Genomic DNA, 23,168 nt, shown 5'->3' on the forward strand with positions numbered 1-23,168 from the left:
ACCACCAGTGACAGTCTGACTAAGAGTAACTGGACTGCCCCTGCCAGAACAAAGCAGCTGATGAGACCAGCTTTATAAGTTCCTGTTATAATGGAGAATCCGTGATCAGTCAGTCAGTAATGATATAAATACACCATTATAGTGACATACAAGTGAATGTAGGTGACACATAACTAATATGTCAGCTTAAGTAACATACTGTATAGCTACAATGGTTAAATGCCACTATTTGGACATTCTAATGAGACCGTGTTGAGAAATTAATTAGCGGTTCTACAACTCCCCTCTTTTACAACTCTCTTCAATATGGCACCCATCCGCTGTCAAGATGACACTCAACATCCTCTTCTTCCTCAAGCAATGGAAAACTGCTCCAGCTGTATCCAAATAAACGTTGCTTTCTTCTTTTCAGACACTTGCAAAAGCAACAGAAATAGACCTTAATGGACATTTAAAAGTACTCTGAGAAGATCCATCATTTCCGGCCGGGCCATGGCAGCTGTCTAAATGCATTTTCTAATCAAAGACCCATTAAAACCTCATTAAAATGGAAGGGGGTGATGGGTGGGGTGAACAGGCGTGATTGCATCCAACTAAAGGCAGACTTCAATCCATTAAGTCATTTGGAGGAAGTGGGTTTGCAGGGAGGAAGTGTGGGCCTCGGATGGGGGAAGCAGGAAGAGGCTGCTCAGTGTAAGACAATTAGATCAATTACTGTTCACTCTGGGTAGAAAGAAATCCTGAATGCTGCAGAACCTTCCGTTCTTCATGCATGGTGCATAGTACTGTTGTAAATTTGACACATTCTTGTTAGGGCTAATAAGAACTAGAAACAGGAGCTTTGCAAGGTCAGCACACTGTACCTGCCTGTCTATAGACTAGTAGAGAGCAGTGGAGCCTCCTACTCAGTGAATTTCATAAAAATGCTAAAACATTGAAAAAGTTTTATTTTTTAGATAAAACTATTCTAAATATATTCACGTCACCAAATAATTGATAAAAACAAACTGTTTTGCAATGAAAGTCTACATTTGCCTCAACAGCACTGTAGGCTGTAGCCAATAGCACCATGGTGTAGCTGGGGGACAGCTAGCTTCCTCTAGGTACATTGACTTGAATACAAAACCTAGGAGGCTCTTGGTTCTCACCAACTTCCATAGAATTACACAGTAATTATGACAACTTCCGGAGTACGTCCTCCAACCTATCAGAGCTCTGGCAGCATGAACTGACATGGTGTCCACCCAATCAAAGGATCAGAGAATTAATCTAGTACTGAAAGCATAAGCTATACCTAGGTAACACTGCAGTGCATAAAATGTGGTGAGTAGTTGACTCAAAGAGTGAGAAAGACAATAGTTGAACAGTTTTCAACAAATGAATTTCTTCAAAAATGAAGGTGAAGCAAGAGCGAGAGAAAGGGAGAGATTTCGTCATTCTTTCACTTTCAGTTTCACTTGCTTAGCTAGCAAATGCAGCTAGCTAGTTTAGTTACTCAATCACCCAGCTCAAACAGAGGGATGCTATGTTAGCTAGCTGGCTATGATTATCCAACACAACAATGGAACTCTTCCAAGTCAAGGTAAGCTTTTGGTTTTATTAATTTATTGCCACCAAGATCTGCCGGTGTAACTGCTTACTGTCTATACACTGTAACGTTACTGCATGATTGTAGCAGGTTTACTAACACATTAGTTCTATTAGCTATGTTGACTAGGATGTTACTTTAGATAATATGGGGACAACGATGTAGGCTGTCTGTCGCGGTTATGACATGGTTTGGCTTGGAAAGGATTTTTCATCTGGTCACATAGAGCTGATGTGTTGTGCATTGAAGTCCATAAACGAAGGGGAAATGTGAGAGGAGGAGAGTGCATAGAGGCTAGAATGAATACAAAACGTGGTTGCTGTGATCCGGGGTGTATTCATTCCGCCGATTCTGTTGAAAAACGTTTCTTTAACGGAAACAAACGAAACAGGGATAAAAATACATGAACTTGTCCAATAGAAACTCATTTTTGCAACTGTTAGACTAATGATTACACCTTAGATAAGCTAGATGATGGCAAGAGTGTGAAAGCTGGTATTGAATGTGTCACTGATATCTGAAAATTCTCTCTCTGTGTGCACCTATGTTGTAAACTTTCATTAATAGGCTAGGTTATAGCAACCTCATTGATGGGTAAAGGGAAAATTTGAGTATCATGTAGTAGCCTAAACCTATCGATGTTACATTGAACTGGGTGAATGGAATATGAATGAAAGTCCATGCTGTAATAGAAATAAAGCCATTCTCATTCAAAAAAGAATCGTCCTGCCTCATCATAAACGGCACTGACCGCCACTGTTGTAGACCCATTTCCTGGCTATGTCATGAAAAGTTGCAAGTACAGTTCCGAATCGGAAAGCAGTTTGTTTACATGGAAGTAAATACGTTCACATCCAAATTCAGATTCAGCTCATGGAAGTCAGAAAATATGTAATCAGATGGTTATTGTCTACGCTACAACATCGCAGATGTCTTTTGACGGTTGGTTGCCTAGCAAGCTAGCAAGCCAACGAGGCAAGGTGAAATATCACAAATAGAGCTAGATAAAACTAGAAGAATAATATACTTGTTACATATATATATTACATATAAGTCATTTAGCAGACGCTCTTATCCAGAGCGACTTACAAATTGGTGCATTCACCTTATGACATCCAGTGGAACAGCCACTTTACAATAGTGCATCTAAATCTTTTAAGGGGGGTGAGAAGGATTACTTTATCCTATCCTAGGTATTCCTTAAAGAGGTGGGGTTTCAGGTGTCTCCGGAAGGTGGTGATTGACTCCGCTGTCCTGGCGTCGTGAGGGAGTTTGTTCCACCATTGGGGGGCCAGCGCAGCGAACAGTTTTGACTGGGCTGAGCGGGAACTGTACTTCCTCAGTGGTAGGGAGGCGAGCAGGCCAGAGGTGGATGAACGCAGTGCCCTTGTTTGGGTGTAGGGCCTGATCAGAGCCTGGAGGTACTGAGGTGCCGTTCCCCTCACAGCTCCATAGGCAAGCACCATGGTCTTGTAGCGGATGCGAGCTTCAACTGGAAGCCAGTGGAGAGAGCGGAGGAGCGGGGTGACGTGAGAGAACTTGGGAAGGTTGAACACCAGACGGGCTGCGGCGTTCTGGATGAGTTGATCATCAGTCTTGTGTGTTTTCATGGTCATGACTCACTCACTGCTAAGTTTGTCAAGATCCCGACATCAGTGTCTGCTTCAGGGCTTTTTGCTTGTAAACCAAAAATTGCTCTATATCTACAACCTAATGAAGTTACTAAATGTAGGCTATCAGACATGAAGCTTCTCACTTTGTTGTTGTTGTTGAAAGACATCAAATTGACATTTAAAAATAACACTGGCGTACGCATTGCTAATTAGCATTAGCATTATATTTTCATGGGCAAAGTTGGCGTCTTGCCGTCATGACAGGCAACTGTGTGAGAAACAGAGTTAACTGATCCAGCTTGCTCCTCAATTAAACTTTCAAATCAGAACAAAACTTCATTAGCAACGAGCCATGCATATATTTCAATGGAGCAAGCTAAATTGGTCCATTTTATCCGAGCGGAACCTAAAATGCGGAAGTAGGTAAAAAGATAGCGACTGCCAAGAGAGAATATTGGGGTGATAGTGGGTTGTAAAAGATACCAAAATTGACCCGTTCCTCTTGTCTAGTCCCATCAAAGTCTTCAAACGTTAGCTGATAAGATTTTCATTACTTCAAAGGAAATTGATTTTGCCCCCATCAAGCTGTATATTTTTCAGAGGCTGCCTTTTGCCTCAGATCAGAGAATATGGTAAGTGAGCCCATCAAAATGCCCACTCTCAAAAATACATTTGGAACGAAGGGTTTAAGAGTTCAACTCCCAAAGGAACTATTAAGCAATCTCCATATAATATATAAGCTGATAAGTTAAGAAACTCCAAAGAGCAAAAAATAACTGTATTTCTCTTAGATAACCTCTTTATTTTTAATCAATCGTCTCCTGGTTGCGTTTTTTGAAAATACGATGCTGGCTTTTCCACCTGGCTGTTTTGTTTGTGAGGAGAGGTTGATGTAAACATGATCCTTTGCTAGGGTCAGTACGAGCTATTAATCGCTGAAAATTCTTTCTCTGTGAGTAAAACTCCCACCCCACCAATATATTCATTGATCGAGGGCAGGCAGTGACACTTTTCACTTCAGTTTGAAATGCAATTTGCACTTATTTCAAAGAACTCTATTGGGATTCGCTCAGAAGGTTCTTGGAGAATCGTGAACTACTGTATGTTAGAAGAGACCAGAGGGTCATGACTGCAATTCTCTCTCTTTTCTTCTTGGGTATGGAGAGAAGGAGACAGGAGAGGATGTGTAGAGGGAATGTCTGACAGATAGAGTGGAGTTTCTGTCAGAGTGTTGTTGCAACACAGTTTCAATGGTCTGGACATCTGTCCAAAGGAAACAGTCAAAGTAAGAATAAAAGTCTGCAATACCAGCCAAGGGGCTGGACAGTTTCCCCTATCCTTTCTCCCCCTCTCACATGATCAGGATGGCTGCATTATCAGGATGGCTCTTTCACTACATTTTCACTACATTTTGATTTGCATACAGGCTATTGTTAAAAAAAGGGGATAGTCTAAGTTTGGAACAGTGCTAAAGTTGTCTATCGACAGTAAAAATGTAGCGCAAAAGAACCAGTTTCAACAGTCGTATCTGATCATCATTGAATTTGAGAAAAATACATCTGTTGTTTAACACAGCAGCCGTGTATCATCAGGAAGGCCTATATGCACTTGTATTCACACCACATGATCCTCAAACCAAATACTGGCCAAACTCGTGTTTCTAAAAGTTAATTCAAAGGCAATGTATGGCCTAACAAGGCATTTTTTGTTTAATTGTTATTTAACTCTAAGGATCTTTCTATTTTTTCTTCTTCATTTTATAGAGCTTAAATGCTACATTTATAGGCATGTTGGTTGAAGTGCTGTTGATGATGTGTTGTTGAAATGCTGAACACTGCTGCCAGCCTCTAGCGTGTCACAAATGCTTCATAATGTATTTCTTAAATGGCAGGCTATAGCCTTGAAATAATATTCATATTAACACTAATATAGCCTAAATAATACATGTTCATTCATTCTTAGGCTACCGGGCTTGCTCCTGACTGATTTAGAGTTAGTATGTTGTTGAGAAGCCTATCGAAATAATGAATTGATAGTGACAGAATCACACATTACTTCCCAAGCAAAGTACATTTTTTGTTTAGTCAGCTAGAGAAGGTTGTAGTGCAGCCTCTGAATGTCATAGAGATACATCAAAGATACCCCAAATGCATCGGAGTCACGTCTTTCCCTGCATTTTACAAGATGTTTCTAGCATAAAGCATTGCGGACTAAAGCGTCGTTATAGATCGCTTAATATAATCAGGTCCAAAATGTATTATTTATCTTAAAACCTCTTAGGGATCCCTTCACCCCCATTCCTGCTCGGATCCCGGTAACGGGGTTGATTTGACAACATCCAGTGAAATTGAAGAGCGCCAAATTCAAAAACAGAAATACTCATAATAAGAATTGATTAAACATACATGTGTTATACATCAAAATACAGCTTAACTTCTTGTTAATCCGGCCACAGTGTCAGATTTCAAAAAGGCTTTACGGCAAAAGCAGACCATGCGATTATCGGAGGACAGCACCCCGCATACAAACACATGAAAATCAGATTTCAACCAGGCAGGTGCAAAACAAAAATCAGAAATAACGATGTAATTCAGGCCTTACCTTTGAAGATCTTCTTCTGTTGGCACTCCAAAATGTCCCATAAACATCACAAATGGTCCTTTTGTTCGATAAATTCCTTCATTATATCCCCAAAATGTCAATTTATTTGGCGCGTTTGATTAAGAAATACACCAGTTCCAACATGCCTACAAAGTATCTAATAAGTTACCTGTTAACTTGGTCCAAACATTTCAAGCAACGTTCCTAATCAGAATTGATGTATCCTAAAACATAAATAATAGATCAAATTTAAGACGGGAAATACTGTGCTCAATAACGGACGAAAACAAAGTGAAGCGCACTCCAAAAGAGTCCCTTTGTGTGACACATGGAAAGGAAAGGAATACTTCTTAATTTCTCAAAGGAAAAACATCAACCAATTTCTAAAGACATCTAGTGACATCTAGTGGAAGCCATAGGAACTGCAAGCATATTTCTATTAAAAAGGGATAACCATAGAAACCTAATGGAAAACACTTTGAGCTCAAAAAACACGGGGTTTCGCCTGCCAAATCAGTTCTGTTATACTCACAGGCATTATTCAAACAGTTTAAGAAACTTCAGAGTGTTCTCTATCCACTAATAATATGCATATCCTAGCTTTTTGGCCTGAGTAGCAGGCATGCTTTTGGCATGCTTTTCATCCGGACGTGAAAATACTGCCCCCTAGCCCAAATTAACAAGCGGTAGGTCTATGCTTTTAGTCATTTTCTTTAACCAAAAACAGGGGGGTATACTTAGCTAACATACGGAATTGTTTTAGGATGGCTATACCATGGATCATTTAGATATTTGATTTGGAATTTTAGGACCCCTGTAGACATAATAATATACATATATTGATTTTGGCCTTGACTACTAAAGCCCATAGAAACACATTGAATAACATTCATCAATGGCAAAACAGTCAGTCAAAAATGTATCATAATGAAAAAGGTGTCCTATATCTAGGAGATATAATTAAGCTCTGGAAATATTTTTGTGTTTTGACACACATTTAACCCCTTTTTTTTGTTGGCAGAAAACTACCTCCATACTTCAATACAATTTTTCAACCGGTACCGGGTTACCTTCAGACGCGTCCCTTGACACTTGTGGGGGTCGTAGAGCAAAACGGGGAACACCGTCATGCTCCTGAGCCTCATATTTCCATAGAGTGGTCATATCAGTTGTAGGCCAAACCGTTCGGACGCTACAGAGGTTTTTGTGAGAAGACCAATTTTCAGGAAGTCTCCTGGTCTGTAGCTCTGCCACTTTCACGCCTAAGTAAAGAATATTCTTAGAAGTCAAGCAATTCTTAGAAAAAACACTTGATATGTCAGCCCATCAAGACTTCCCCTCAACTTCCCCTGCTTACTAATGGTACTGAAGCTCATGTTCGCTGAAGTACCTTTTGACAGCAATGATGGGATCAACCAATTCAGTAACACAAGTTACCTACAGTAGTTACCTTTTAATGAAAACATCAAATTCACAATCATATTAGTTATGAAAGTGACTCATATAAAAACAAATCAGTATTATACTGTACATATATGTTGAATATGTGATACACATCACAGCATCAACTAGGAATACCTGCCAGTTTTAACAGTGTTTTAGCCTATTAATATATCAAAGTGTAGTAATAGGTAGTTTCACTTAGATACCACATGCCATTTGGTGTTGGTAGCTCACCAGAGTACCATAACCACCACACCCTGGTAAAGAATTACCAACCCTTTTGTCTCCTGTCCTGTAATTTCATCACCTCAAAAGGGCAGCAAACAATGACTAGATGTTATTGAGGTCACATACTTCGAAGACCAAACACTCTACAAAGTCATTTGACACATTTCTCACCGAACTCACGCTGCCCCTTTTTGTATTTCTGACAATAATATTTTTAGAAATGTATACAATGCATCACCTTCAATGCTAATATGAATTTCAATTGTTGCTATAAAACTCGTGAAAATGTCAGTCATATTTTCTTCAGCATAGTGGTGCATATAACGTGGAACATTAACACACATAATATGAAGAGCAAGAAACAATAAATAAAGAGACAAAGTATGATGAAATGAAAAGCTTTGTGCTGATGACATTGTGACACAAGAGGACTGGCTGTTTACCACCTTATGCCACCCAGCTTGAATCACGGATGTCCATTTCATTTCTTCAAATGAAACAGAAACTTCACAGTCACGATTTAAATGAACATGTTTGTGTACATTAAGATGTGTGTATGTGTGCACACATATATTGGTAGAACTAGCCTATTGCTGGAACTGTTGCACAGTATGCAAATGAAATAGAGCGTCACAATATAATGTACACAAATTTATTTTACAGCATTTGATCTTATATCCTTGATCCTACATTTTTACAACACTTGATCCTACGTCCTACATTAGTTATAATGTTTAAAAAAGGGCCAAAATTATAGCTTTGATTCAGTAGGACTCCATTGAGGGGGCCATGTGTGCTGGATACTGGAGTAGAATCCTGTTCTTGTTTCTGAATCACAAGCTCCATAGCAGGCAGGAGCGGCACCGTGAAAACCCCACTCTGCGCCGCCGCCAAAACCCTCTCTCTGCTCCTTCCAACTTCTCCCTGCACTTTGTGAAGACTCGCTGAGACGGAACTTGTCTCTGACGTACATTGGGGACCCGAACAGAGCGAACAGGCACAGAGGCCCTTAAGATTATTTTAGTGGAACTAAAGAATTTGTACCACCCAACCTCCCAGAAAGAATTCACGGATTCGTTCATTTCCTCCTTCTTCTCCTTCTTCCGCTTCTTCCTCCTGATCAATCCAAGCCTGTTGTGGAGCATATGAGGAAATCCCAAAGTTATCCTCTGCTGTTAGACCTTGAGGGGCAAGGGGTACCCAGTGTTGTTTGTAACCAGACAAGAATGTCATTGATGAGGTCTCGCAGTCTGCAAGGTTGATGGGAGGTATGGAGTGAGATGGTGAGTCATTGGAGTTATTGAAACACAATGGAGAGATTTGGGTGTATATTGTTCTCTCCTCCTCTCTCCCTGTACCAGGGCCCAACCACTCTGTCTCCCCCGTGGTGACCAGATCAGACAATAGTGATGCCCCTTGCCCAGTGCTGGGCTGGACAATAGAGGAGGGTTCGTCCTGGGGGGAATAGGACCCAGATCCGCTGCTGGTGAACTTTGGCCCCATCTGGAGTTTACCAGACTCCAGGTCACCGTAGGAGAACCCTACAGGGTAATGATACGACTTGGCAATGGAGTAGGTGATGGCTCCTGGAGGGTGCCACATTGGAGGTGGGACGTTGCTTGTTGTCAGTTTCTGTGAAGAAGAGAAAGAGGATTTAGTTTACGTAACTATTACTGAAACACCTCTATGACCCCCTCTCCACCCACCAAACCTTGGAATCATTGAGGGGTTACAATGTATGTCAAACCAAAATGTATTTGATTCTTTAACTTGTTCAATTATAATTCTGAACAACTTTCATGGCAAGAAAGCTCCACTGACACATCACTGCTGTAATCTTTTGTAATTGCTTTCAGTTCTTGGCATGAAATGCAAATTACAGTGATACAACTGATTAAAAGGGTATGATTTCTCCGCATATGAGAGGAAATGGAATAAAACAGATACAACTTTGGGAAGATTGGTAAATGCGGCCATTTAAAGAGAAAATGAATGATGGTAAAGTGAAATCATTTCATCATAAATCAGTGCATGTGTAAATTGCAAAGAGATAACATTTTATTGTAACTACTGTTACACATTGTGCCTTGTTCTAAGTCAGGTGTTGCCGTAGAAAAGAGCTGAATGTATTGCGTGTTGGTGGCTGAGATTAAACTCAGGTTCGGTTGCACCCTATTGAGGCCTCTTATACACGTGTTACTGTAAGTTTTGCCTGGAGGCCTGTATTTCCAGTATCAGGAACTGGCACTCCTTCATGTATGGGGAAATCTCCAATCTACATTTCCTACCAAGGCGTCTGTACTCTTCTTTCTCACATAGTGACGACACACCACCACCGGTAGCAGGAAGGAACCAAGTAGCAGACACCCTAAGAGGAGGAACCAGGGAAACAGCAGCCAGTGTTCACCTGGATAGGGGAAGATTGCTTCTATTACACCTCAGTAGTGGCAATACAGCTGCTTCACTCTCAGAGCCTATTGGAAACAGGCCAATAGGTTGTAAATTGCCAGCACTATAGAGCAAGCGGTTAAAGCTTGGTTAGAGCGGTTGGGCCAGTAACCAAAAGGTTGCTAGATTGAATCCTCGAGCTGACAAGGTACAAATCTGTCATTCTGCCCCTGAACAAGGCAGTTAACCCACTGTTTCTAGGCCGTCATTGGAAATACGAATTTGTTCTTTAACTGACTTGCCTAGTTAAATAAAGGTTAAATAAATGAAAAGTGTGTCTGTGAGGTCAGTCAGTACAGTAGTTTCAAGGATGCGTAAGTAAGCGGCTCCATTCAGTCTTGTCTCCAGGAAGTGAGCCTTTATATAGTCAGCAGCAGGAATACCCTTAACAATGTAAATGTAAAATACTGTACTCTATATCATCGACTGCATCCTTATGTAATACATGTATCACTAGCCACTTTAACTATGCCACTTTGTTTACATACTCATCTCATATGTATATACTGTACTCGATACCATCTACTGTATCTTGCCTATGCTGCTCTGTACCATCACTCATTCATATATCCTTATGTACATATTCTTTATCCCCTTACACTGTGTATAAGACAGTAGTTTTGGAATTGTTAGTTAGATTACTTGTTGGTTATTACTGCATTGTCGGAACTAGAAGCACAAGCATTTCGCTACACTCGCATTAACATCTGCTAACCATGTGTATGTGACAAATCAAATTTGATTTGATTTGAGCAGCAGGAATACCCTTAACAATGTAAATGTAAATCCGGGACACTCAAATTAGTATGACATGTTACTTTTGGTATGGTTACAAAAGACAAGCAAAAACGAAAGTAAGGTGGTTGGTCGTGGTTGAGTGGCTCTATAACCAAAGATTGCGAGTTTACATCTCGTCAAGGAAAACTTGAGCATTTGAACTAATTAACAATTTTTCAACTATTTACTACTTTTTAGCTACTTTGCAACTATTTAGCATGTTAGCTAACCCTTCCCCTAACCCTAACCGTAACAATTTAACCTAACTCCTAAACTTAACCCTAATCCCTAGCCTAGCTAACAGTAGCCAGATAGCTAACATTAGCCACCTAGCTAGTTCATAACATATTGTAAGTTTTTCTAATTCAGAACATAAAATACAAATTGCAATTCATAACATATCATGCGACATGGGTGATGGACAGCCACAAATTAATACATACAATACGAAACGTAACATAACTAAATGCAGCGCCTCGGATTTTCATACAAAATAACACAAAATGCTCTGAGACCAGCTTGTGCATACATACAGAGCCTGTTCAGGGGCAGAACGACAGATTTGCTTGTCAGCTCAGGGATTTGAACTTGCAACCTTCCAGTTACTAGTCCAACACTCTAACCACTAGGCTACGCTGCCACCCCAGCCTTGAGGGACACCAGATGACCTCACCTGGTAATGCCACACAGAATGTACAGCTCTCACTGGCATTTCGGTACATTTCTCTTTTCGGGGTGTAGACCACATAGCCACAGTACATTACGTTGTTGTTTTGTAGATGGTTGAGGACAAACTCTCCAGTTGTGTCTTTATGGACCTGTGAAAAAAAGAGTCAGCAGTTAGAACATGTTTGTGTATTCAGTGTGTGTGTGTGTGTGTGTGTGTGTGTCTGCATGCGTGTGAGCAGTACACGTGAGAGAGTCACCTGTTTGAGGATATAGAAGGTTGGAGGGTCATGGTAGGAAAAGCTGGTACTATTGAACATCTCCTCGATGGGAGTCTTATGACAGCTGACATGTAAAAGACAAAATAAAGAGTGAGAATAAGACTAAGGAAAATAACAAATTAGTGACAATGTGAAAGAAAAGAGGATAAACCCTTTTAGCATGGGCCAAATGCTCGCTGGAATAATTGGTGAATAACATAAGCTTTCATGGAAACATATATTGATGTCATTAGGGAATATGAACAGAAAGTTGGGGCTGTGTATATGTATCACAACTAAGGATTCTGCCTTCTGAGCCAACACATAATAAAAGAACATCCCAATCTAGAAAAAGTAGGATAAAAGAGAGGAAATTGCTTACTGTCTCTCAGAGGTTTAAACAGTGCTGTACGGCCGAGTGAGTGACTGTCGGCGAAAACCTCAGCATAGTAGGAATTTTGATAGATGTATGGTGTCTCTGCAGTGAGGTCACAAGAAAGAGTGGTGACGTTCTGGCACTCAATCTTCGGCTTGTATGGCCCTCCGTGTCTATAATGAACAAAGCAAAAACATGATCAAACATAAAACACACTACGGAGGGAACCCTTAGCCAAAATTTTATGTTGCACTTAGAAAAAATATGGAGTAACACTTTACTCGAAGCCTGCAGTTACAATGCTTTTTAACGGGTTATAAGCATGACATATCACATGTTGTAAATGTCTTGCCTTTCAGGGTGTGCGTGAGGCAACTTAGCTTGCTAGACCACAAATAGCACAACAGAGTTACGAAATAGGTGTCTTATATAGGTCCCTTACTTCCTAATTTAAAAATAGCTAAAGGATAGTGTGTCAAACAGGGAACCGATATTGAGTGGGCATGATCAGGGCCAATCTTTTCCTGAACTGATTTGATGGTGGCGCTATGAGGCCTTGAATAAGGACACGCGAGCAATTCCAGGTGACAGTCTCGGAGAGACAAATCAATGTGATTGGTGTGGCACTTGACATTTGCCCGTCAGACGATGTCATGAGCAATTAGATGAGCTGACGTTTCCACTTGGTCAAAGGATCTCAAAGAGGCAGTGAGTGATTGCGATGAAAACATTTGCCTCACATAGCCACAGGTGAACTGAGTGTCGTTTGTAAAGTTGAACGTGCATTTTAACAGGCAATATTTTTCACAGATTTATCCCTGTGGTGTGCAGGGAAACAGAGTGAGGCCTGTGGTAATGCACAAGCCAGAGCCTGTCTGCTAAGGCTTGCCCCAGTCAGTGGAGCTCAACCTGCAGCATGGAGAAGTACAGTAGCACCATAGTTTCAAGGCTGATGGCAGTAGGTGGAGCGGCAAATCGAAAGAGCAATGCACCATATCCGAAACAATGGGGAAAACAATGGGGATAACGATGGGGGCAGCAATAGGGACAATAATGCTGAAAAGGAGCATTGAGAGAAAGAAAATGACACTTCAACTTAAACACACACCACACACACACTCAGTCTCTTCCCAGAGGCATAGGTCTGTCTTTCAGCACACAGCTTTAAAATGTTGCTGACATAAGTCACATATCGCCCTAGGTCACCCTAGCCTAGGCACATAAATAAGCTGTTGGGTTGAAAGGTGAAAAGGTGACCACTGTATTCCTGTCTCTCACCTTTTGTAATGGACACTGTAAAGGACCCCTTCATCTGGGCTGTCGAGCTTGTTCCAGTGGAGTACAGTGTTGAAAATCTGCCTCACTCGAGATATGATAAGCCTGCTCGATCTGCCTCACTCGAGATATGATAAGCCTGCTCGATCTGCCTCACTCGAGATATGATAAGCCTGCTCGATCTGCCTCACTCGAGATACGCATGCTCGATCTGCCTCACTCGAGATATGATAAGCCTGCTCGATCTGCCTCACTCGAGATATGATAAGCCTGCTCGATCTGCCTCACTCGAGATATGATAAGCCTGCTCGATCTGCCTCACTCGAGATACGCGTGCTCCACTCACAGCAGCTGTGGGCCAAACTCAAACAAGGATTATGTGAGCTGGGCTTTGTTTCTTTGGTAGCAGGAACTAAAATGTGTAATTGTTCCTGGACTACAGGAGGGAACAGGAGGGAACATAAGCAGCTGGATATGTGGAAGCAAGCCAATTGTTTAATTTGAGTGAGAATAGGATGAAACAAAAGCAACAGTTTGTGTCAGTAGGGCCCATCCACAAAGGGATGTTTAATTTTAAAAAAAATACAGTGTCCGTTATAGGACAACCTTAATTCCTCAAGAGGTTTTTGCCAGTCTTATCAGGACTATAATAAGATAGAAACTATTGTGGAAGAATAAGAAAAGGTGATACGCGTGGCTTGCGGGTGCTGAGGCGCAGCGTGATGACTCAATCATGGTTTATGACATTGTTTGGATGGCTGACCATCTGTGGGCTATCACAGGGTTTAAACACACCTTAAATGTGGATTTCTCTGGGGAGGGACGTTCCCACAGACTATCCCACAGAACCCTGCGAGCACGGAGACCATTGGAGGTGTGAAGACAGATGAGAACGTGAAATCGACGAAATGAATGTTATTGTGAGTTAAATTGTCATGTTTGGATTGTTTCAAGAGTTCATAAAGAGCTATGCATTTTGACATGTTTTACTGTGCTGTAAGTGCTATGGATTTATTGTTACAGGGAAACTGAGTTATTCTGTTAATCGGACGGCTGATAGTTCAAAGAGGGAGTGACACAGTGGCGCTCTGCTATATTCTACATTGAGTTGATTAGATTAGAATCTGGGTGTGTTTTTCTGTCTTTTGTTTTTACTAGCAAAGTGCAAAGAAATGTTCATTCAGGTTGAATGTGTGTTCATGCTTGAATGTGGTTAAAGGACAGTACATTTGTTAATATTTTGAGAACTCTTAGAGATCATTCTGAATTGAAGACAAGTGTAACCACGTTAAGCCTTAGCCTATTGGTGATTAGTAATTTACTCTGATTAGTCTGTAGTGTATCATGTATATAATTTACACTGCAATTGTTTGAGTGTTAAGTATCCTACTAGTTGAATTGAGTAAATGCATTCCTCCTTTTACGGAGTAATTCTTTGACTATACTCTTATAATTGATCAGGTCTACTGGTAGTTGTGATATACACAATACCCACAGCATATGCATTGGTACCACCCTGACATCCCTGATCTGCTTGCTTCAATAAATGAATGCTAGTACATTGGTCGCCATAATGGAATAATGGTGCAAGTTAGACATGTTCATTATAGTCATACTGAGAGGTGATGGAAGGCTCGCTACCTTCACTATATCCTCTAGAGACGTACAGGGCCTGTTACTCACAATGTTGGAGTGAAATTGATGAATGGGGTTTATTATTATGTTCAACATCATTTCGACATATTGGTTGGATCATTTCCATCCAACTACATAACGGGTGGGATTTTCACTACACTACAATATAAGTACACTAGGAACTATTTATGCATGGTTAACCTTTCCCTTTTAAAACGTCAGCTACGTATGTACACCACTTTACGTCACAGTGCATCTGGTCATGTCTCATGCAGATTGCAGGTTGCGCAATTGACACTGACCAGAAAAGGATACACAGTCTCGACTCCCTTCAACATTAGCATTTTGATATCCTCTTGAATAAATGTAGTCGATATAATAGACCACTCATGGAGCACTCAAATGCCCGTGGATCCATTTTCCATTGATCGCTACAATTTAGAATGAGTGAAGTCCACAAAGGGTTCACTACTCTTTATCCACCAAGACCTTGATTAGAACTGAGGGGAAACCTCCAGAGCCTCACTACATCTAATTAATTGATGACTACATTTGAAACAAAGACTTTAGGTATGCGTCCCAAATGGCACCCTATTCCCTATGTAGTGCAGTGCTTTTGTCCAGAGCCCAGTAGACTATTTCGGAAATAGGGTTGGCATTTGGGGTGTAAGTCTAGGTTTATACCTACAAAAGAGTGCACTCATCCAAATCAAACAGGAGATCAGTAGTGCCCCATTAAACTCACCATAGCAGTACAGGAGTAGCACTATGACCTTCCTAGGCCACATATCCATTGGGCTTGAGGAGTAAGAAGAGTGAGATAAAAATCCCGTTCCCACTGTCTGTACTGTCCTGATTTCCTCAGGGAGAACCCAACATGTGATGTGTCAGTCAAAGGAAGAAAATAGGAATGGTCCAGGTCCATAATCAATGAAGACACAAGGAGAGACCAAGTCCCAATCCCCCGGGTATCGGTGAGCGGCTCTGGGCTTCATAGGATATCCTATCCACGACCTGAACCATCTCTGACCAGCGTAGGGAGAGGAGCACCCATCCCCAGGTGTGCTGAACTTTGGAACCGTCTTATCAACCTTGTTCCTGTTTTTCTCTCCCTATGCTCAAACTCCCACCCACAAAGTCTCTATTACTGTGTTGACTGTCTGTCCCCCCCCCCCCTCTCTCTCCTGTTCTTGACTTTCAGGTTTTATCTGAAAAAGGATCCTAAATCATTACAAAAGGAGGTAGAACACGCTATCTGTGAACACATCTTACCCCTCCCTGGGAATACACTGTATGACCTGTTTTCAGTTTCACCAGTATCTATTTCTGTGTTTAATGGTATTCAAACAACGGTATGTTACATTGTTAGTGATTCAATGGCACACCTTTCTGCTCACAACCACTACAGAACGTGAATTGTTGTATCGGGAATGAATGAAGGAGACTCCAAGAAATATTGCTTCAATGGATCTTTGTATGATAATTATGGAAATCTGATCTGTCTAATGCAGTCGTTCCCAAACGTGTTATAGTCCCGTACCCCTTCAAAGATTCCCCCTCCAGCTGCGTACCCCCTCTAGCACCCGGGTCAACGCACTCTCAAATGTTGTTTTTTTTGCCATCATTGTAAGCCTGCCACACACAACACTATACGATACATTTATTAAACATAAGAATGAGTATGAGTTTTTGTCATAACCTGGCTCGTGGGAAGTGACAAAGAGCTCATATAGGACCAGGGCACAAATAATAATATAATCATGATCAATAATTTTGCTTTTTATTTAACCGTCTTACATATAGACCTTATTTGTTCATAAAAAAATGTGAATAACTCACCACGGGTTACATTTACATTTAAGTCATTTAGCAGACGCTCTTATCCAGAGCGACTTACAAATTGGTGAATTCACCTTATGACATCCAGTAGAATAGTCACTTTACAATAGTGCATCTAAATCTTAAAGGGGGGAGGGTGTGCTTAAAAGTGTTGGATTCTGATTTCTTGACTTATGAAATCATGAAATATACTTATTCCTTTCACGGAGGGAGAGAGGCTAATTTATAATGTTTACATTATGTCAGGATGTGTTATTGTTAGCCATCAGGGATCCTATGGGAGGAGGACAGACACCGTCTGGTGGGTGGATTGAGCACTTTTGGGCAGAGGTCAGGTCAGATGAAGTGGTATCACTAGAACAGGTATCACTAAGGTTCTGTATAGCAACAGAGATACATTGGCTGTTCAGATGTGTAGGAGGGGACTCAGCCTAGGACAAAGGGTTAAATATCTGTGCTTTTGTCGATTCAGCTGTTCAATCCTTCGGGAAGAATGAACTTGGTTTAAGTGTCCGTGGAGTTCTTACTCAGATAGATTAGAACATAACAAAAGGATGCACATAACTCTGCAATGTTGGGTTGTATTGGAGAGAGTCGCAGGCTTGAATCATTTTCCACACACAGTCCATGCCTGTATTTAGTTTTCATGCTAGTGCGTACCGAGAATCTACTCTCACGTAGGTACGTGATTGCAAAGGGCATCAGTGTCTTAACAGGTCGATTTGCCAAGGCAGGATACTCAGCACAGCCCAATCCAGAAATCTGGCAGTGGCTTCTGATTAAATTCAATTTTCACAGAACCGCTTGTTGCAATTTCGACTAGGCTCTCTTGTTCAGATATCGGTAAGTGGACTGGAGGCAGGGCAGAAAAGGGATAACGAATCCAGCTGTTCATGTCATCGGTTTGGGGAAAGTACCTGGGTAATTGCGCATCCAACTCATTCAGGTGCTTCGCTATATCACATTTGACATAGTCCGTAAGTTAAAAGCCTCAATTTTGTCCCGCATATTGAATATTTTTGCTCAGATGTGTGTATTGCATTACCATCCACTATGACCTTAATGTCTCGGCAAAAATACCTTGGAATTAAGCCTTTTTTTCTTAGTTTAGCTTGTTCCTCTACATTCTATTACAATACTAAACTCAGATCATTCAGGCGAGAAAAAACATCACCCAAATAGGCCAGTCGTGTGAGAAACTCATCATCATTCAAGCGGTCAGACAAGTGAAAAATATGGTCAGTAAAGAAAACTTTAAGCTTGTCTCTCAATTTTTAAAAAAGGTGTCAATACTTTGCCCCTTGATAACCTGCGCACTTCTGTATGTTGTAAAAGCGTTACATGGTCGCTGCCAATATCATTGCATAGTGCAGAAAATACACAAGAGCAATACACCTTGGTTTAACAACTACATTTTCACTGTAGTGTCCAAAACATCTTTCAGGCTGTCAAGCATTCCCTTGGCAGGAAGAGCCTCTCGGTGGATGCTGCAGTGTACCCAAGTGGTGTCACGAGCAACTGCTTGCACACGCATTACCACTCCACTATGTCTCCCTGTCATGGCTTTTGCGGCATCAGTACAGATACCAACATGAGCAGCAGCTACGTTTGGCTACATATGGACTGTTAAGTGGAATTCCCGCTCGAGAGTAACGTTTAATGTGATTGGATGTTAATTATTTGACTAGGCTACCTGTATTTGACATTGCGTTGTTACTTTGCTGACCACTAGATTGGCAGTGAAACGGGGCTACACAGGCAAGAAATAAACATCACCCAAATGTATAGCCCCATTGGAAAATATAAATGGACTGTTTGAAAATGTGAAGAAAAAAGAAAAGGAATAATAATCACATGTTCAATTGGCGAACCCCGTCCCGATCATATAGACTTTGTTTTAAGATGGTAATAACATGGACCATCAAGCTATTTGATTCTCAATCCAGAGGGTATAATGCACACTGAATTATGCGTCTATCATCTATTGTATACACTGGTGTGAACAGTTGGTCAGCCATTTACAATAGGAGGAAGTAAGAAACAGGAAGAAGAACCTGCTACAGAGGTCAAGGTGTGCAATACGTACATTATCTAATGCTGCGGTTATTCCATACATCTATTAGCCTAAGGTGGGAACACCAAGGCTTTATGGATTACATCAAATATGAGGGACCTTCTGTCTCCATCGACAGTAACAGAGATAACACTTGTAAAGCATAAACACTGCACTCAAATAAGCTGCTGCATTTTGTTTATCACAACAGCATGCTCGTTAATGTCTGTCTGAGTGTCGTAGAATCATATTGGCCATAAAGACTCAAGGCTGCATGCAGAACTCTACGACAAAAGAGCAAATCAACATTCAGATACAGTATAATTGGACTGGATAAAAACAGAGTGTGGACCACGGTCACTGAATTGTGTTCCCAGTGGGTGTCTGCAAGTCTAGAACACGACTCTAACCCCTCGTTTCCATTCGATATTCAAGGGTTATTTTGCATCAAAACAAAAAATATGTTTGTGCAATTTCAACCCACAACCCTCGCCCTCTCTTCTGCGTATTTATGTATGTATGCCTGGGAGTGTAGCACAATAAGTGTAGCACAATAATATAAGACATTTTGCTAAGTGGATAAATCAAATGAAATGTTATTGGTCACATATACATGGTTAGCAGATGTTATTGCGAGTGTAGTGAAATGCGTGTGCTTCTAGTTCCTACAGCGCAGCAACATCTAACATCTAAGTAATATCTAACAATTCCACAACAAATACCTAATACACACAAATCTAAGTATAAGAATATATAAATATAAATATATGGATGAGCAATGTCAGAGCGGCATAGGCTAAGATGCAATAGATGGTATAGAATACAGAATATACATACGAGATGAGTAATGCAAGATATGTAAATATTGTTAAAGTGGTATTATTAAAGTGACTAGTGTTCCATTTATTAAAGTGGCCAATGTTTTCAAGTCTGTATGTAAGCAGCAGCCTCTCTGTGCTAGTGATGGTTATTTAACAGTCTGATGGCCTTGAGATAGAAGCTGATTTTCAATCTCTCGGTCCCAGCATTGATGCACCTGTACTGATCTCGCCTTCTGGATGATAGTGGGGTGAACAGGCAGTGGCTCGATTGTTGTCCTTGATGATTTTTTTGGCCTTCCTGTGACATCGGGTGGTGTAGGTGTCCTGGAGGGCAGGTAGTTTGCCCCCAGTAATGCTTTGTGCAGAATGCACCACCCTCTAGAGAGCCCTGTGGTTGTGGGCGGTGCAGTTGCCATACCAGGCGATGATACAGCCCAACAGGATGCTCTCAATTGTGCATCTGTAAAGGTTTGTGAGGGTTTTAGGTGACAATAGCAATTTCTTCAGCCTCCTGGTGGTTGAAGAGGCGCTGTTGCGTCTTCTTCAGCACGCTGTCTGTGTGGGTGGACCATTTCAGTTTGTCAGTGATATGTACGCCGAGGAACTTTACACCTTCTCCACTGCTGTCCCGTCGATGTGGATAGGGGTGTGCTCCCCACGATCATCTCCTTTGTTTTGTTGATGTTGAGTGAGATGTTATTTTCACCCCACTCCAAGAGCCCTCCCTAGGCTGTCTCGTCATTGTTGGTAATCAAGTCTACTACTGTTGTGTCATCTGCAAACTTGATGATTGAGTTGGAGACGTGCATGTCTACCCAGTCATGGGTGAAAAGGGAGTACAGGAGGGGGCTCAGCACGCACCCTTGTGTTGCCCCAGTGTTGAGGATCAGCGAAGTGGAGATGTTGTTTCCTTCCTTCACCATCTGGGGGTGGTCCGACCGGAAGTCCAGGACCCAATTGCACAGTGTGGGGTGTTGAGACCCATGGCCTCAAGCTTAATGATGAGCTTGGAGGGAACTATGGTGTTGAATGCTGGAAGGCAGTGTATTCATGAATTATGAAAAGCCTTGGTATCTTTACCCTATAAAGCTGGACTGCAACACAGAGCATAAAACTAATGTAATTGTGGATTTCTTCTGTGGTCCCGCTCACCTCTCTTATCAGGAACATATATGGATTTGACCCATGTAGGAGATTGCAAAATCCAGCACTGTAAATTATATTCCTTCAGTCAATACTTCATGACTGATATAGACAGAGACCTGCATAGCATTCACATATGTCCCTCTCACCTCTCTCATCAGGAAAATAGAAGGATTTACACAACATACATTTTTTTAGGCCGAAATATTCTATTCCTTCAGTCAATACTTCATGACTGATAAATATAGGAGACCTGCAAAACATGTTCTGTCCTTTCACAGACGTTTAAGTGGCAATATGTGACTCACCATCTGGATTTGGTTTTATGTAGCAAAATGTGAAATCGTTCATTTTTTTTTTTACATTGGATAAAAGTAGAGACTCAGAGCAACAAAATGGAATGTCGTACATGGCGTTTTTGAGGAACAATGGGAAAGTATTTTTACTTTGAAAGTTCATACACATTTGAGAAAAGGGTCTTTGAATGTTTTGGTACCTACTGGAGAGCTCTCCTTTGTCTACACCCATTCAGCATTGTTCACACCCTCTTAAGCCAGCACCACCTATCTCTTTAAGAATGCACATGTGAGGTCATGTGCTAAACAGTGTGTAGTGTAGTAAAGATTAAGACTAAAAGTGGTAGTAGCCTACAATAAGGAAAAATTCCAGGTAACAGAAAGTGTCGAGATAAAAATATTTTCTAAATATTAGATGACGCTTACCCGGACACACTTACCCGTACTTGTCTAAAAATTGAATGGTCACGTGAAAGAAATGCTTTAACCTCCAGCCACATCAAATCAAATCAAATCAAATTTTATTTGTCACATACACATGGTTAGCAGATGTTAGTGCGAGTGTAGCGAAATGCTTGTGCTTCTAGTTCCGACAATGCAGTAATAACCAACAAGTAATCTAGCTAACAATTCCAAAACTACTACCTTATAGACACAAGTGTAAGGGGATAAAGAATATGTACATAAAGATATATGAATGAGTGATGGTACAGAGCGGCATAGGCAAGATACAGTAGATGGTATTGAGTGCCGTATATACATATGAGATGAGTATGTAAACAAAGTGGCATAGTTAAAGTGGCTAGTGATACATGTATTACATAAAGATGCAGTAGATGATATAGAGTACAGTATATACATATACATATGAGATGAATAATGTAGGGTATGTAAACATTATATTAGGTAGCATTGTTTAAAGTGGCGAGTGATATATTTTACATCATTTCCCATCAATTCCCATTATTAAAGTGGCTGGAATTGAGTCAGTGTGTTGGCAGCAGCCACTCAATGTTAGTGGTGGCTGTTTAACAGTCTGATGGCCTTGAGATAGAAGCTGTTTTTCAGTCTCTCGGTCTCAGCTTTGATGCACCTGTACTGACCTCGCCTTCTGGATGATAGCGGGGTGAACAGGCAGTGGCTCGGGTGGTTGTTGTCCTTGATGATCTTTATGGCCTTCCTGTGACATCGGGTGGTGTAGGTGTCCTGGAGGGCAGGTAGTTTGCCCCCGGTGATGTGTTGTGCAGACCTCACTACCCTCTGGAGAGCCTTACGGTTGTGGGCGGAGCAGTTGCCGTACCAGGCGGTGATACAGCCCGACAGGATGCTCTCGATTGTGCATCTGTAGAAGTTTGTGAGTGCTTTTGGTGACAAGCCAAATTTCTTCAGCCTCCTGAGGTTGTTTCCTGAAGTCCACAATCATCTCCTTAGTTTTGTTGACGTTGAGTGTGAGGTTATTTTCCTGACACCACACTCCGAGGGCCCTCACCTCCTCCCTGTAGGCCGTCTCGTCGTTGTTGGTAATCAAGCCTACCACTGTTGTGTCGTCCGCAAACTTGATGATTGAGTTGGAGGCGTGCGTGGCCACGCAGTCGTGGGTGAACAGGGAGTACAGGAGAGGGCTCAGAATGCACCCTTGTGGGGCTCCAGTGTTGAGGATCAGCGGGGTGGAGATGTTGTTGCCTACCCTCACCACCTGGGGGCGGCCCGTCAGGAAGTCCAGTACCCAGTTGCACAGGGCGGGGTCGAGACCCAGGGTTTCGAGCTTGATGACGAGCTTGGAGGGCACTATTGTGTTAAATGCCGAGCTGTAGTCGATGAACAGCATTCTCACATAGGTATTCCTCTTGTCCAGATGGGTTAGGGCAGTGTGCAGTGTGGTTGAGATTGCATCGTCTGTGGTCCTGTTTGGGCGGTAAGCAAATTGGAGTGGGTCTAGGGTGTCAGGTAGGGTGGAGGTGATATGGTCCTTGACTAGTCTCTCAAAGCACTTCATGATGACGGAAGTGAGTGCTACGGGGCGGTAGTCGTTTAGCTCAGTTACCTTAGCTTTCTTGGGAACAGGAAAAATGGTGGCCCTCTTGAAGCATGTGGGAACAACAGACT

The 23,168-nt window shown here is 41.6% G+C and overlaps 1 protein-coding gene across 3 annotated transcripts; it reads right to left on the bottom strand.

Annotated features, from left to right (window-relative positions):
- Positions 1–7,231: 7,231 nt before the first annotated feature.
- Positions 7,232–16,000, bottom strand: LOC118364302 (uncharacterized). 3 transcript variants are annotated; one of them, XM_035745732.2, is made up of 6 exons: positions 15,656–16,000; positions 12,007–12,173; positions 11,625–11,709; positions 11,372–11,516; positions 9,762–9,880; positions 7,232–9,105 (listed from the first exon to the last, which is right to left on the bottom strand). In XM_035745732.2, the coding sequence occupies exons 3-6, from the start codon at positions 11,682–11,684 to the stop codon at positions 8,503–8,505; spliced, it is 927 nt and encodes a 308-aa protein (XP_035601625.1). In that variant the 5' UTR covers positions 11,685–11,709; positions 12,007–12,173; positions 15,656–16,000; the 3' UTR covers positions 7,232–8,502. The 3 variants fall into 3 exon arrangements, with proteins under 3 accessions (XP_035601625.1, XP_052345375.1, XP_052345376.1); XM_052489415.1 differs by lacking the exon at positions 15,656–16,000 and adding an exon at positions 13,279–13,375; XM_052489416.1 differs by lacking the exon at positions 11,625–11,709.
- Positions 16,001–23,168: the final 7,168 nt, after the last annotated feature.

The sequence above is a fragment of the Oncorhynchus keta genome, chromosome 31, assembly GCF_023373465.1.
Source record: "Oncorhynchus keta strain PuntledgeMale-10-30-2019 chromosome 31, Oket_V2, whole genome shotgun sequence".
NCBI lineage: Eukaryota > Metazoa > Chordata > Actinopteri > Salmoniformes > Salmonidae > Oncorhynchus > Oncorhynchus keta.